The 16,935-nt window shown below is 33.3% G+C and overlaps 2 protein-coding genes across 2 annotated transcripts in view; one reads left to right on the top strand and one right to left on the bottom strand.

Moving 5' to 3' along the window:
- LOC127156110 (epidermal growth factor receptor) overlaps positions 1-16,935 on the bottom strand; it is a 33,283-nt gene that overhangs the window by 15,059 nt on the left and 1,289 nt on the right. Inside the window, exons 2-10 of the mRNA XM_051098837.1 lie at positions 4,064-4,215; positions 3,692-3,899; positions 3,468-3,593; positions 2,229-2,297; positions 2,023-2,141; positions 1,776-1,917; positions 1,031-1,147; positions 792-918; positions 626-699 (exon numbers count right to left, since the gene is read on the bottom strand). Of these exons, the coding sequence (XP_050954794.1) occupies positions 626-699; positions 792-918; positions 1,031-1,147; positions 1,776-1,917; positions 2,023-2,141; positions 2,229-2,297; positions 3,468-3,593; positions 3,692-3,899; positions 4,064-4,215 (1,134 nt within the window). The remainder of the gene's footprint in view (positions 1-625; positions 700-791; positions 919-1,030; positions 1,148-1,775; positions 1,918-2,022; positions 2,142-2,228; positions 2,298-3,467; positions 3,594-3,691; positions 3,900-4,063; positions 4,216-16,935) is intronic.
- dnah5l (dynein, axonemal, heavy chain 5 like) overlaps positions 4,107-16,935 on the top strand; it is a 59,934-nt gene continuing 47,105 nt past the window's right edge. Inside the window, exons 1-7 of the mRNA XM_051098840.1 lie at positions 4,107-4,233; positions 6,396-6,429; positions 6,772-6,870; positions 10,449-10,509; positions 10,750-10,822; positions 14,492-14,619; positions 16,139-16,363. The gene's annotated coding sequence lies outside the window, so the exon portion shown is untranslated. The remainder of the gene's footprint in view (positions 4,234-6,395; positions 6,430-6,771; positions 6,871-10,448; positions 10,510-10,749; positions 10,823-14,491; positions 14,620-16,138; positions 16,364-16,935) is intronic.

The following is a 16,935-nucleotide window of genomic DNA, read 5'->3' as shown; positions in this document are numbered from 1 at the left end:
TATACACACACATACTTATGTACACATTATTTAATACTGAATAAAGTAAATGTAGAAACAATTTGTAACAAAATAAATGCAAATAATCCTTTAAAAATCATTTATATATATGAAATATCTGAAATATATAATTCTAATTTATTTAATATATAAAATAAATGCAAATAATCCATAATATATGTGTAAATTGCAAAAACAGATAACTCCATTTTTTTAAATGTTTAAAAATAATGTTTCTTATGTTTTTGTGTTTTATTGTGTTAATTTTTACTTAATCTAAATAACCCAGCTGCAGTTGATTGAGATTCCTTTGAATGCACAATGAAAAAACATGATTTTTAAAAATTGTTAAATACTGAGTTATCTGTTTTTGCAAATGAACCCTTCATATATTGAATTATTATAATAATTGGATTGATTATTATTGAATAATTGGCAATAATAAAGTATTTTAGAGTAAAATGAGTATAAAATAAATACAAATATCTAAATAATAAAAATTATTGCATATATATAATAATAAAAAATATTAATATAATTAATAATAAAATTATTAAAAATTGTATATATATATATATATATATATATATATATATATATATATGCAAGAAAACATATAGTTTACCTGAAATTTCCTTTACTGTTTTAAAATAGTCGAGTTTCGCAGGGTCCATGCTTGGAGTATTTGTAAAAACATCCCTTAAAAAACAATATTTATAGTATTAAATTAAATATATACCATAAAAACAAGGTCGACTGATATAGTCTGGAAGTAGTCCAGAAAATCTCACCCTTGAAAAGTCATCTGCATTATTGTAATGTGCCCATTTATTTTGGTGCAATTGATAAAAGAGTCAATGTTGGTCGCATTGACTGCAATGGTGTTAACAAGCGCCCCCGTCCCGAGACCATTACACACTAAAATAAAACACACGTTCAAATTATTCAACATTTATTATATATCCGTGCCATGCAAAATTGACTAAACGTGTCAAAACAGCATTATTAATTGATTAATGACATGGCTGACCTTTCGGGCACAAGCCGTCGCATTGTTTGCACTTCCTTATTCCGTTCTCCTCCACTTCATGCATGTTACTGCTACAGGTTCGAACGCAGGCACCGTGATCCGTCACCACAAAGTTATCTGCATCAGATAGAAGAATTTGCAGTTACGTATCAGTTAAGCATATATGCTGTTTCTCCTAGATGTTTTACCTTAAAAACAAGGCACAAATGAAACTGACAGATAGTATGGAGCTGTAAAATTAACATTATGTACAATATAGCTCAGATCATTTGGTCTTGAGAGTATTTGAGACTAAATGTTTGAGTTTAAACTGATTTTGATTGCAGACTTTGGACATCTGAAGCCATTTAAGACGTTGATGTCTCTTCTGAAACTAGAGGAGACACGTGTGAGATTACTGAAGTATTTATCAATAGCAACGCTATTTATTTTAGGTCTAATGCAATTTTTAAGTGTTTACATATAATAAACATTGACACCTCAGAGGACACAAGCTCTTTGTTTACACAGTGCGGAACCTCTGGGTGTGTCTTTGCTTGTGTATTTGCAATCATAACTGGCTGAAGACCAATGTAATTTATGTCCCTGAAGAATGTTGGTGGTTGTTATGCACAATAGCAATGAGCCAGAATACCTTCATGACTTGTAGAGTTTCTTATGTTTACAAACTGAGGGTTTTTATTTATTTGTTATAGTGTTCTTAGTTTGGTTTTAGTCATCTCAAACATATGAAAAGCAAACTTACAAGGGCACTTCTTCACACAGGTGGCTCCAAAGTTATACTTCCCGTTAGGATTGGGAACAAGTTGGTGAGTGTTGGGATCGTACAGCATAAGACGTGGACATGCATCCTTGCACGTCCCATCGTCCTGGAAGTCTCTGCAGGCCTGGAGAAAAAAAGGTCCTACAGTCATCACACAGTATTTGTTCCCAACTGATCATTAGGTATCAAAACTATAAATGGATAATATGTATGCATATATGACGCGCACCAGACAGTCTGTTGGTCGGGGTCCAGTGCAGCCTGCTGCGCAATGTTCACTGCAGCAGTCGATGGGTTTGGGACCCTTACATCTCCTTGAGCACTGCTCGGCACAGTTCAACCGAGTCACTGACAGTAAGGATGAAAGAACTTTTGTTAGTATGTAGGTTACTCATGAATGTTCCTTTGGAGAATTATATATACAACTGAATTTACAGGTCTGGCAGTTCTCTGGTCCTGGAGCCCAGCATGATCCATTATAGCACCCAGAGTCACATCGTCTGCCTGAGGTGTGAAAGAAAGTGTTTGTTTTATATTATTTCATTTTATAAATACATAATTTAATATACATTTATATTTTTAGTTGACTAATGTAATAAAAACTGTGGAAGCCTGTTTGCACCACTGAATACAAAATAAAAAAGGTAATTGCGACTTTTTATCTCACAATTCCGACTTTTTTTCTTACAATGGCAAGTTTTCTTCTCGCTGTTTTCTCGGAATTGGGTGATACAATCTCGCAATTCTGACTTTTTTCCTCCGAAGATAAAGACACAATTCTGAAAAATCTAATCAAAATTGCAAGATATAAACGCACAATTCTTTCTTTTGTCTGAGTTTATTTTTTGCATTTGTGATTTTTATTTTTTTCTCTCGCAATTTTAAATTAAGTATGAATTCTGAGATATAAACATGCTTATATATCTTACAGTTCTGACTTTTAACAATTCTGCCTTTTTTTCACAATGATTAATTTTTTTATTGCCCTTTTCCACCAGTGATTAAAAATATAAAAAGGTGATTACAAGTTTTTGTCACAGTTCTGACTTTTGCGAGTTTATATTTCACAATTCTGACTTTTTCTCGCAACTGCAAGTTTATATCTTGCAATTCTGACTTTATAACTCACAATTGCGAATTTATATATTAATTCTGAGAAAAAAGTCAGAATTGTGACAAAAACCTGTAAAATAAAATACCTTTTTAATTCGCTGTCAGAAACGTGGCATAAAAAACAGAATTATTGTGAAAAAAATACTCAATGGAAAAACCTCTTTTTTTTTTTATCTTGATGTATTTTAAAACGTAATTTATTTCTGTGATGCAAAGCTGAATTATCAGCATCATTACTCCAGTCATTACTGCAACATGATCCTTCAGAAATCATTGTAATGTGCTGATTTGCTGCCCAAGAAATGTCTTATTATTAGTGTTGAAATCAGTTTTGCTGCCTAATATTTTTGTGGAAACAAAATATAAATAGAAAGTTCAAAAGAACAGCATTTATTTGAAATAAAAATCTTTAGTAATATTATAAATGTCTTTACTGACACCTTTTATCAATTTCATGCATTTTTGCTAAATGTAAATATATATATATAAAATGTACTAACCTCAAATATGAATGTTACTGTATATTGCATGATTAATGTTCGTAAAACTCTAAACACTTACACTGAGGGTCTGTCCCTCCTGACACATTCACATCACTGTCATCCTGCACAATGTCCAACCACTGTATGGTCTCCACATTGCAAAGCAAAGGATTGTGGGCTATTTTAACCCCACCTTTGAGAATTTCTGCCAAATAAAGACAGAACAATTATGTAAATGATAGAAATGTGACTTATTTACTCGGTTAAAAGCATCTGCAAAATGAATAAATATAACTGTGTTACCTGTGAGGCTTCTCATACGCAGCTCTCTGAGGCCGCTAATGATGCTGTTGTTGTTTAAAGACTCATTCCTGTGGGAGTTTGCCACCACAGCAAGGCCGTACTTGCCATCGAAGAGAGCATGTCCTCGAATGAGGCGTAGGTTATCCAGGGGTATCACATCCACGTAGTTTATTCCTATTAGCACATAGCCACCCACTTCTTCAATGCTCTGTGATAGAAAGAATATTTTAGTCAGGTCCCCTAAATACCATTTAAAAAAATCAATAATTTAGCATCAAGAAAATTAACCAGATTTGACCAATTAGTAGTATATAACTAATGATCAAGTCTCATACTTGCTATTTTATTTTACAGGTGTGTTATATCACTCACCCTAAGGAAGGAAAGGTCGTGGTACTCCTGAACGTTGGTTATCTCCAGGTTCTCCAGCACGACTGTGCAGTTACTGTACATCCGCACCATGGCTCTGTAGTGATCGTCTGGCTGTGCCAGCATAGTCAGCTTATTATTGGTTCCCTGACATACTGGAGAATAAAGCAGAGGTGAAATCAATACTCGGGTAGTGAAGGTGATATTATTACAGATCATACACTAAATACGCATACCCAAAAGTCTGGAATAATTCAGATTTTGTAATGTTTTTGTAATAAGTCATATCTGCTAACCAGAGGTTGCGCTAAACTTTAACATTGTCGGTCATTTTGATGGACAGGGTTGTAAAAATTCCGTCACAATCTATTATGACCCGTCATTTTAATTTTCATATTTTAATTAGAATAACACATTTAATTGCTTTTATTTTTGCTCACATTTTCATTTTTAGTCATGAACCTACAGGACGACACTGTAGTGTTTAAAAACAACAAAATACACTGGGGCTGTGTAAACAAAAAAAAAAAAAAAAAAAAAACGATTTCTTGATTTTAATAGATTCTCATTTTAATGAACCAATATCGATTCTTAAATCACAGTCGATCTTTTGGTCTGTAAATTAAGTGAAATATTATTAAAATTTAATAAAACTGTTTTGAATTTGAGTATAAAAAATAAGTTATTATATAATTATATAAAATTATATAAAATATAATTATTCCTGTGATGGTAAAGCTACATTTTCAGCATCATTACGCCAGTCTTCAGTGTCACATGATCGTTCAGAAATAATTCTAATATGCTGATTTGTTGCTCAAGGAACATTTCTTATTAGTATTAATGTTGAAAACATTTGTGCTGCTTAATATTTTTGTGGAAACTGATACTCCACTATTCAAAAGTTTGGGTTAAGTAAGGTTAAAAAGAAAGAAATCAATACTTTTATTCATCAAGGACACAATAAATTGATCAAAAGTGACATAAAAAAAGTCTACAAAAATATTATGCAACAAAAACTTTTTCAACATTGATAATAACAATACGAATAATAATTTTTACTAATAATAAGCACCAATAATAATTGCTAAAAACTGAGCAGCCAGAATATTGTTTTACTGTACTTTTGATCAAATACAGTACATGTAAAAACATTTAAAAACTTTGGTCCCACTTTATATTAGGTGGCCTTAGCTACTGTGTACTTGCATTCAAATTATTCATTTGTACGTACGTTTTTTACATTGTACTAATATTTTTAAAAATACCTGCATTTAATTACATCTGTAATTAATTTCTGTATAACCCATACCTTACACCTTAACCCACTCTTAAACCTACCCATAACACCAAACCTGTCCTTAACCTTACCCATATCCCACTCAATAGCAGCAAAAATGTTTTGATACAATATGAACACAATAAATACCTTGTACTTATTTTTTGACGTAAGTACATAGTAGTTAAGGCCACCTAATATAAAGCGTGACCAAAACTTAAAAAAAAATCCTAATTATTCCAAACTTTCGACCTGTAATGTAACTTACTGTTTTTTTGTAATACTTCATATTTATTTTAATCTTAAGCTATGCTAATTATAGTCTTGATTATTGAATGCTGTTGTCTGTAGGCATGTATCAGTTTTGTGACTAAATCATTTTCAATAGGGTGTTATGTTTAATAGGAAATATAGAAAACTCACACTCCACTAAAATAAAGGGTTGCTGTGGTTTGTGCCATGTTTTAAATAAGCTGAATTGAAAAACTTAAAAATAATTTCAGCTGTGTCCATACTTCGTAGTTTGGACTGGACTGGTAGTGTATACAGTATATAGTATATCAGTCTCTTTGGAAAGGATCATATTGGTTACCAGCCAAAATTAATATTAGATTTGTGTACTTTATCTGTACTGTGATATACATTTAGATTAGCCATCTAACACTCACTTAAATCTTTAAAACACTAATAGTTTAATAACTTAAATGTAATATTTTGTTAATGTCAAATTTAATCATTTTTCATACTGTAAATTGTAAGGTTATCATGCCTACATGTCTAATTTTTACACAAAACAAGATATATTAATATTATCCATTTATCATTCATCATCCATCAATGACTTATCATTCAACAATTTGCTATGACTGAAAAATGAAAATGAATTGTATCAGTTAGAGTATAAATATTAATAGACACATTTTGAGTCATCTGTGGCATATTACCTACTTACCCGAATAACTACTTGCTCACTTACAACACCCTGAACCTCTGAACTAAGCTAACCGTAATATCAGGCTATTCTGCTTGCCAAATTATTTCTTTTGTGTTCCACAGAAAAAAAGTTACGCAAGTTTGAAATGACATGAGGGTGAGTAAATGATGACAGATGTGGACTATCCTTTTAAGACACAGCATACATCAGTTCCTCATGCTAACACAAACTCCAGCATTCTCCACTATGTCACAGCTCACAGTAACATGAGCTCATCTCATGCACTGAACAGATCATATTTCAGCCATCACTTCTCAAACTATTTCCATCGAGTTCTACCTCCTGAACATTGAGATTCATTCTACTGTGCTCATATTACCGTTGAATATTTCACACTGTATGATTTTTCTATTCATGAAAACATTCTAAAACTCATTGTAAATGTAAAAGCTACACATGTGCTTATTTGGTCTCTGCTGTCTCTCTCCTGTCATGCAGGTGTTGAATTCCTGCAGTCGTCGTTATGTGTCTCATCTCCAGCGGAAAAGCAAATGCTAGGGGCGGGAACATTGTGATCAAGAATGTGGTTCACCGAGGGTGAGACTCAAATATTGCACACAAGTGTTGCTCAACTTGAGAACTGGTTGAATTCCTGCCTGCCACGTGCAAGACGTGGATTGTGTTTCCACGCTGTGCTGTTACAACTCATCTATTTCCACTCAGGGATCTAAAGTGTCTAAAGTGAGGCCAGAGAACTTATTAAATGGAGATTCTGAGATGTTTGTGGATTTTTTTTGATACTACCTAGAACACACCTGAAGTCATCTATGTTAAACAGTAGCCACATAATTATGTTGTATTCTAATAATGCATTCACGTCATGACACAATTATGTGGTTCTGTTGACCTTTCTTTGTTTCCCTATTTACAAGTTGGAATTTAAATCTTGATTATGATGTCACGTAAAGAACATTAATGGCAGCAGCCTGTACACATATTTTTAGTTTGATGTCGTTTCATTAGTCCGTGTTACCTAGTGTAGTTTTTGTTTGTAAACATTTTGCAAGAGCACATCGAGGCCACTAAATGAATTTATGTGGAAATTATTTACTAATGCACATCTTGTTTAATATAAAAATGTTTTAGCATATGCAGAAATTAAGATCAACAAAGTTTAAGAAATGCTTAAAAATTGTACCTAATGCATTAACTCGTGTTTTATAGCCAAATAATTCAATATAATTCCGAAAGATTATTTTCCCCAATGTTTGTGTGTGATATGTACAGTATTTAATGCTTACTAGAGCAGCAATTCTCAAATTTTTTTGACTCAAAGTCTCGCCATTTTCAAAGACAATATTTAGGCCCTGTGATTTCTAAAATGCGGAAAACGCAGACAGAATCGCAGAATCCAGAATTGAAAAATGGAATTTACTGTATAACGCGGAATGCCATGGAATTTGCCCAATTTTGAATAATTAAATCAAAACAAGGTGAGTAAACTTAAATCTAAATCTGTGTCTGTAAAAATTAAGCTGCAAAAATACTATTTAAATTTAACTGAGTCACTTCATGAGTATTTTACTATCGTCATAAACTATCGTCATATCATATACAAACAGGAACTTATAGGTCTTCACAGCAGTTCGTCAAAATAAAAGTTTGGGTTAACTTGGAAAAATTGTGACAGAAATATATTACTTAATGTAATGATAGTACTATATATATATATATAGATATATATATTATTTATTTATTTTATTTTATTTTTTTTCTTTTAAATCAGTTAGTTAAAGATGCTTTCGATTATTAAATTTCATAAAACCTTTAATTAAATGGAATCCAGAAAATTAATGGAAAACAGAATTTGGTAAAAATAAAATTTGAGAGATAATTATTGAGGTAATTTTTCTTACAGTTTTTATAAATTGCTGTTTATATAAGTATATAAACATAACAATATAAATATACAATCATAATGTACATATATGTAAATGTATGTAAAAAAAAATTGCATATATATATATATATATATAATTTTATATTAATTCACACATTTTTAAAATTTAACCATTAAAACTGTTTAAAAAAAAACTGAAAAAAAAAGTCAGACAACTGAAAATGGAAAAAAAAAAAAACAGATTTCATAAGGCCCATAATATCCAAAGGCCTCCAAGATATTTCCTGTACTTCTACTGTAAGGACAAAGCAATTTAAACTTTTTATTTGCAGAAGCTAGAAATGGCAATATATTAAAATAGAGTAATTATGATATTTCAATTACACAATTCACATTTGATAACTGAAGGTTTCTTGCTTTAAATCCAAGTAAATTAAAGTGCACTGAGGCCCCCAAATGGGTCCTGGCCCTCTGGTTGAAAACCGCTGTAGTAGAGTATCATGTAGTTGATTTAGAAACATGCTAATGTGAAACTACTGGAAATAATAAGTCGAGTCTCCCATGCTTTAGGAATGCGATTTGTAAGTTGCTGCCAAAAGTGCATTCGATTTTAGTCACCTATGAGGCCTATTTCATTAAGGCCCTAGCAGACAGCTGCCTATGTAGACAGTACACAGTCAGCTTACTAGGTTTTAGAATCGTGTTTCTTATTAAAAAGTCTAATGTTCCACATTGTAACTTTGATATGGGCTTGAATATTTGACTACATGCTCATTCTGTCATAAATCTAAGTAAGTCCGTCTGAGCTCACAAAATATGGAAAAACATTATAATGAAAGTGCAAACTTGCTTGTTTGATTTCTCATTGCATCATGACAGCGCACATGAAGGGTATTTCCATTTTTGCATCTTTGGCATCATAGTTCTACTTGTGAAGCTTTTTGTGAGACATGAGACAGTCAGGACCAACGAACACTGTCAAGACATGCAGCTCTTGCATAAATTACTTTCTAAAAGTCCAGCATGTCTAAATTCATCAGGGTTATGGCATGAAAAATATTAGCAGTCAAAATGTCAAAAACTGAAGAAATGATCAGGCATACTGGCTTGCTCAGATATCTCCAGGGCAGATTTCAACTAAAGATTACAGCCAGGAAGTAGATTTACATTTGAACCCTTAACGTTGACTTCGCAAGCCCCTAAAATGCGAGAACGTCTGCACGGATTGCAAAAGCAATGCAGCTGTTTTCTACGGGCGGATATTCAGCAGCAGTGCCTGAGGCATGAGCCCGAACCAGGGGATGTGACTGAACAGGTTGCTCCTTGAAAAAATATTTATGGAGGAACATCTTAATTCATATCAGTCTTAACCATCAGGAACTGCGGAACAGCATTCTGACGATGTTAAACTCGAGTGTTTTATCTTTTGCAACTGATGCAAAGCATGCACACGGGTTATCGAGACCTCATCAGTGCAAAGAAACACAAGATTGAGAAGTACAGTAATGCAAAGTAATAAATCAAACTGTCTCCGCCTTGGTGAAAACAAAACTCCCTAAACATATACCACTGTTTAAATAGATTGGGGTCAGTTTAAATAAATAAATACTTTTATTCACCAAGGGTGCATGAAATTGATCACTTGTGATGATACAAAATGATACATTTTATCATTTGAAATGCTGCTTTTTAGAACTTTCAAAGTCATTTAAAAAATTGAATTCTAAAAAAAATGTCTGGCCATTTCCATGAAGATATTAAACAGCTCAACTATTTTCAGCATTGGTAATAATAACAAATGTTTCTTGAGCAGCAAATCAGCATATTAAAATGATTTCTGAAGCATCATGTTAAACATTTTTTAAAAATAATTGCGTATGCTTCTCTATGGCTTATCATCTTAAGTACAAGGACACACAGTGTGGGAAAAAAACGATGATCGATTAATTAGGAGATATATTCTGGGATCATTTTTTCAAGGCTGTCTATGCATATAATTTATTGTTACAAGGTCATGCAGTTGTTCCCATGCTTTCCCATCCTTGCTTTAGTACCTACAGCTTTTCAAATTAATGCATCATTTTTTATACGTGCCTTGGATGACTACATCATTATTTCCAAGAAGGTAAAGCATTTGGAAGATATCTTTGAGAATGCTTCTTGTAGCTTTGTTACCATTTTATTTCTATTGAAATGCAAAGAATGAATGGCACTAAATCACTTGAAAAGTATTCATTTTATTTAAAAGTCTTTCATTTACCTTTTTTCCCCTCAGGGTTCAGTGCATGACACACAACTGCTTTGGTTTTTGGACAGAATCTACCAGAACGTTGTCAGTAAGTGGTAGTGAGCTTACTTTTGAACTGGAGTATGTTTTTGCATTTAGGAATCTCATGATGTATTGTCATAATTGTACTGTTACAATACACTACCAGTCAAAAGTTTTGAACAGTAAGATTTTTTATATTTTTCCTTTTTGTAAAAAAGAAGTCTTACTTCTGATTGGTAGTTTATCTATAGTTATTTTGTTCAAAGTTTGGGCTGCAACCCAAATGCACTATCACCTTGTTTTTCAGCAGATAACTAGATCTGGATGTCCTGCCGGTGACTAAGTTTGACTGTGACAACTGGATTGAGTCTGTTTGTAGAGTAAGTTTGCACTGTTGCAAAATCTATTGATCTGCATGAGCAGAAAAAGTCAACAGCATTTGTCATGATGCATCCTGTTTCCATCTGAATGACTTTCTAGGAATACACCTAAAGGGAATCCTACTGTGTTGGTACATGTGCTACACTTTTACGAGAAACCTAATTTTCATCTTAAATGTTTGATTTAACCATCAGTACCATTATAACCAATAACATTCATTCGGTTGATCTGCAGTGAGCAACAAAAGTCAATTCTGAACTTGTTAGAAAAACATATTTTCTACAGGTGGAGAATACAGTGTTTCACACTTTACAAAACAGGATGTAATGCAATGACATACTAGTTGCATTTAATCCACAGACAGGCCTAAAAATGAGTTTAATATTATTTAAAAGCTGTGTAAATAATTACAATTTACAATTTCAGCATTTACTAATGCATTATTAAACACAAGTTGTGTTTGTTAACATTAGTTCAGGCACTGTGAACTAACATGAACAAACAATTAACGACAACATTAACAAAGACTAATAAATACTGTAATAAATGTTGTTCGTTGTTTATTCAGGTTAGTTAAAACACTGACTAATGTTAACAAATGACACCTTGGTTATCATTATTATCATCTTGCGAGCAGCAGTTTCACATGATCGTGCTTCTCACATCTTCTGTTTCTCTTTAGCGTGCAATAGAGTGTCTATAAGTTCGCTGTTGTCACCCTAAATGAGAGACATGTGGATAAAATACCGTCTAACTGAATTGTAGTAAATACAATTTACAGCGTGAGACAGAGACGTCTCGCTCCATGGCTGTGTGCTCTTTTACAAACAACAGGGTTTGTCTAAATTAAATAAGCAGCATATTGTGACTTCTCCATTAACATTCAAGCATTGTATGAATTCAGCTCTTTGTCTATGTGGTGATTTGCTGACTGCAGAAGTAAAAACACAGCGTGATCGTTGCATTTGGTAAACAACATGAGACGTGAGTTTTAGTAAATTCACATATTTTAAGGTATTTCTTTTCTATGCTTTTCTCAAGGAGTTTTGATTGGTTACCAGACAGTTTTATTTTCCACCAGGCAAAATGTGCTAATTTAGAAAATAACAGCACACCTCCTTTCAAGAAGCCTCATGTTTGAGGTATCTTTGTGGCTGCTGTTTTCAAAATAAACACACTTATGTAAAGCCTCAAGGCTATGGCATTGGTTTATCATGGTTTGTAAATCCTAAAATCCAACTGTTTTTGCACTTTGACGATGACTAGTTATCTCATAAATAACACAAATGCTTAAGATAAGAATAAACAGGCATACCCCAAGTCTGATACAGAAAAATACAGCCATTTTCTGTTTGAATATATTTTAAAATGTAATACATATGAATTTTCAGCATCATTACTCCAGTTTTTAGTGTCACATGATCCATCATGAATCGTTCTAATATGTGACCTTTTGACCACAAAACAGTCATAAGGGTCAAATTTTTTTTAATTGAAATTTATACATCTGAAAGCTGGTTTGTTAGGACAGGACAATATTTGAGAGATTGAGAGACTATTTGAAAATCTGGAATCAAAATACTGAGAAAATAGCCTTTAAAGTTGTCCAAATGAATTTCTTATCAATGCATATTACTAATCAAAATTAAATTTTTGATATATTTAAGGTAGGCATTTTACAAAATATCTTCATGGAACATGATCTTTACTAAAAATCAATAATTTTGACCCATACAATGTATTTTTGGCTATTGCTACAAATACACCCATGCTACTTAAGACACACATGCTGATTTGATGCTAAAGAAACGTTTATTATTATTAGCAACTGTGTCTTTTTAGAAACTCAGTCACCTCTGAAACAAACCCAATATCAATGGCCAAAGATATCCTCAAAGTTACCTATATGCAAGACAGTTATTATTGACTAAATACACTGGCAGCCCACAAACTAAAATTGATTTTGCTCGCTTGTTTAAATGAAAATCAATGAAATGTTTCATACCACTTAGCAGATCAATTTAATATGAGATTTAGATGGATGACAAGAACTATTTGGACATGTTCAACAATAATAGATTGCAGTTATGCATTCATTTACATTGACTGCATTACTTTCCATTCGATTTACCCTAGTAGCTGGTGGCCAGAGAGCGTGATGCGTGTAAACAAGAGTGCTTTTATAGTCTTTACTTAATATGTGTGGTCATAGCGACACTGGATACTTATAAGTCTGCAAAGAGTTTCAAAGACAATTAGATTTAGATCAAATGGCAATGTCTAGACCAGAATACTGGGTAGAACGAGGACACTAGAACATGCATGTGGACTAAGAGAAGGGATGTGTATTCAGATGCATTGTACACCAAATATGACATATGCATGAGATGTTGTTTTGTTTTCATTCTTTTAAAATGAACTAAATGACAAATGGATTAAGTACAAAAATATTAATCATGATTGAAATGAATCATGATTATTGTGCATGATCTGCCTTTTGTTTCTTAATGAAAACAGTGTTATTCATCACAACACGTTCAGTATGAAATATGCATCTGATTTGTGTTGACCAAAGATATATGATATCTAGCGCTGAGAATGTTTCTAGCTTAATGGTCTTTAGAAAACGGTGCCAAATAAACGTTGTGACATAATTTATCAAACTCTGGGCCTGACTCTGCATGCAGCCAATTGTGAATGATGAAATCTGTGAACAAATGCAAGATCTGATAGTGGCAGGGTGTTACCATACCACAGTATTTCGCTTTGTCTTTCGCTTAATCTTAAGAAAGTAATCCACACCTACGTCAACTACTAGTCTTCCCACATTCAAGATTCACATGAATGGGTGCCATTTCATTCTAGTTAAAGGATTAGTTCACTCGAAAATAGTTCACATCAGTTAACATCTTGTGAAGTGAAAAATTGCATGTTTGTAAAAAACATTCATCATTAAGATGTTTTTAATTTTAAACCATTGCTTCCAGGTAAAATACAATATGAGTCCTCTAACCATAATATTGCATTCTCCAGTGAAAAAGTCATCTCATATGAATCAGGTGAGAAATGTGTACAGATTTTGATGTGAGACAATAACAGGAGATGGACTTTTTCACTGAAGGAAGCATTGTGGATTATAGTGCTTTTGGCCAAAATGATGGTTAAAGTTAAAACGCTGTAATGATGGATTTGTTTCTTACAAACATGCTGCTTTTCACATTACAAGATGTTAATTGATGGATTGGAGCCGGATGGGTTACTTGTGGATTATTGTGATGTTTTTAATCAGTTGTTTGAACTCTCATTCTGATGGCACCCATTCACATCCAGTGGTGAGCTAGTGATGTAATGCTACATTTTATCAGAATATGTCCATCTACATCAGGGGTCACCAAACTTGTTCCTGGAGGGCTGGTGTCCTGCAGAGTTTACCTCCAACTTTCCTCACCACACCTGCCTGGAAGTTTCAAGTATACCTAGTAAGACCTTGATTAGTTGGTTTAGGTGTGTTTGATAAGGGTTGGAGCTAAATTCTGCATTGGGTCTGGTGACCCCTGATCTACATCTTAGATGGCCTTAGGGTGAGTTCATTTTTGGTAAATTTTCATTTTTGGGTGAACTATTACTTTCTAATACACTGCAATTTCTCTCATCTTTTTCTTCCACAGGCTGTGGGAATGAAACGAAGCATGAGATGCCCCTGGGACAATACTGACTGACAGGTTATGCTGACACATGCATACCACGGGACCATCGCCAGAAGGCTTTCCACACTTAAATTGACAGGTCATTAAAGGTGAAGTGTATAATTTTGCTAAAAAGACTTGCAAGAAATAATGACAGTTTTCTTGAACACTGCCATTGGTCACAAAACGGATACTCCCAACTCGAACTCACACCATTGGTGCAACTTTGCTGGGCTGATTGGGATGCTTAAACAAACAGAGTAATGTTTTGATAGCATGACAGTGTTTGCACTTCTCAGGATAAAGTCTCTTCTGGGACAGGAGAAAGTATTTTTTTTTATTTAAACACTTCACCTTTAAAGGGATAGTCAATCAAAAGGTCTGTCTGGGTTTTTTTAATTGAAAGTAGGATGGTATTAATTTGGTATGATTATTTACAAAATGCATGAACACATTCTGTGTGAATCTGCTGGAAAGGCGGATTTGGTTGCAGAACTGCAAAAGCCACAATAATGCACTGGCACTGAAGTATATTCATTAGACTCTTGTAATGAAACTTGTAATTAGTTCAACATTTTTATTGATTGACACTGGAAAGTTTCCTAGAACAAATCAAAGGGCCAAAGGTAAAATGGATTAAGTTAATTATTCATATTTATCTCCAATACCTAAATGCAACAACAAATGCTAAAGAGGAAATAACAGGAAGACAAAAATTATAAATCGAAAAAAAAAGATTAGCAAATACTGCTTTTCCTTAGAAAGCATCACAAGTCTGCATTATCGTGGAAAGACACACTACACTACCAGTCAAAAGTTTTTGAACAGTAAGCAGAAGAGACTTTTTATTTAAAATTTTACTGTTCAAAAAGTTTTGACAGGTAGCGTATAATTCACAATTCATTGTTTTCTACACAGCATCTCTTTACCATGTATAAAATAATTAACCTGCTGTCTGTAAACTGTTAAAAGAAATGCAGATGAAATCTACTAATAGACTTGAACTGCGTCATTGGTTTCTGTGCTGAAAGTATGATCAGAATGTCTTGGACAGCACGCAAACGTTCTTTTGTGTTCAAAAGGTGTGCTGCTTATCAGATAACAAAAATCTGACACTCTCAGCCTGCAGTCATACTGTAGGTATACAATTATAAAGGTATAAAATTATTTTACTAAAGTAGATTTAGTATTTTAAAGGCGGATCTGTCCATCTTATACTAGTTTATATTTAATAATGCACTGACTTAAGTTACGTTAATGATGCTAAATGATTGTTTGACATTTACAGTATCCACCTCCACTTCTGGTCAGTTAGCCGCTATAGGGAAATAACGAGAAGAAAAACAACATGCAGTAAATGGTAAAACTGTTTGCACTACAAACCAGTGTGTTCATAATTAAGATAATACATTAAAATAACATGGTAAGACACACCAATTTGCAATATCAAGTAGCAAAACAAGCTAAAAATAGCTGGACGCGGATGAGACCGGAAGCTACACCCATAAAATTTACAAATGACTCGAGTGGATAGAAAAAAGTTGGATACTCTGCAGTTCTTTTGATTTTGATTCTATGTATTGTATGTAATGTATTTAACCCATTTATGCCTGGTTTGTTCTGGGACAGTGTTGGGAGCCACCATCTGCTGTTAATTTCTAAACTGGCAAGAAACCTCAAACAGCATGTTAAACACAGTCTGTCCGGGTAGACCAGAGACTGGTCCACAGACAGACGCTGAGGGCCCAGACCCCACTCAGTGGGGCAGCTGTCTAGCGATGCCATCTGCTGCTGTTGAACTCTTGGCCCTCATCCTGTGGTCACCAGCCTTAAAAGTTCATCAAGTATTTTTAAGTATGTATGAGACTTAATTATCTTCATTACACTTTTAGAAACATGAGAGAGTCCTTGTTTTGCGGTCACTTGTTGGGGTTAAAGACAAAGCCTGCAGCTGGTTATATGATTAATAATGTCATTTCAGTTCTCTAATCTCATCTATATAATGTTTTTCAGATCATTACTTATTCTAAATGTAAAAAGTAATGTCATTAAAATTTGATTTTAGTCATACAGTACTCATATTTTAATGTACATACATTTATCTATGAATTGTTTATGTACAATATGTAACCCTGGACCACAAAACCAGTCATAAGTAGCACGGGTATATTTGTAGCAATAGCCAACAATACATTGTATGGGTCAAAATGGCATATTTGTGACCCTGGATGACAAAACCAGTCATAAGGGTCATTTTATCAAAATTGAGATTTATACATCATATGAAAGCTGAATAAATAAGCTTTCCATTGATGTGTGGTTTGTTAGGATAAGACAATATTTAGCCGAGATAGAACTATTTAAAAATCAGGAATCTGAGGGTGCAAAAAAGTTCTTCAAATAGTGTTCTTAACAATGTATATGAC

Source organism: Labeo rohita, chromosome 24 (assembly GCF_022985175.1).
Source record: "Labeo rohita strain BAU-BD-2019 chromosome 24, IGBB_LRoh.1.0, whole genome shotgun sequence".
Classification (NCBI taxonomy): domain Eukaryota; kingdom Metazoa; phylum Chordata; class Actinopteri; order Cypriniformes; family Cyprinidae; genus Labeo; species Labeo rohita.
Note: the sequence above shows the minus strand (reverse complement) of the source record. Positions and strands in the feature narration are given on the sequence as shown.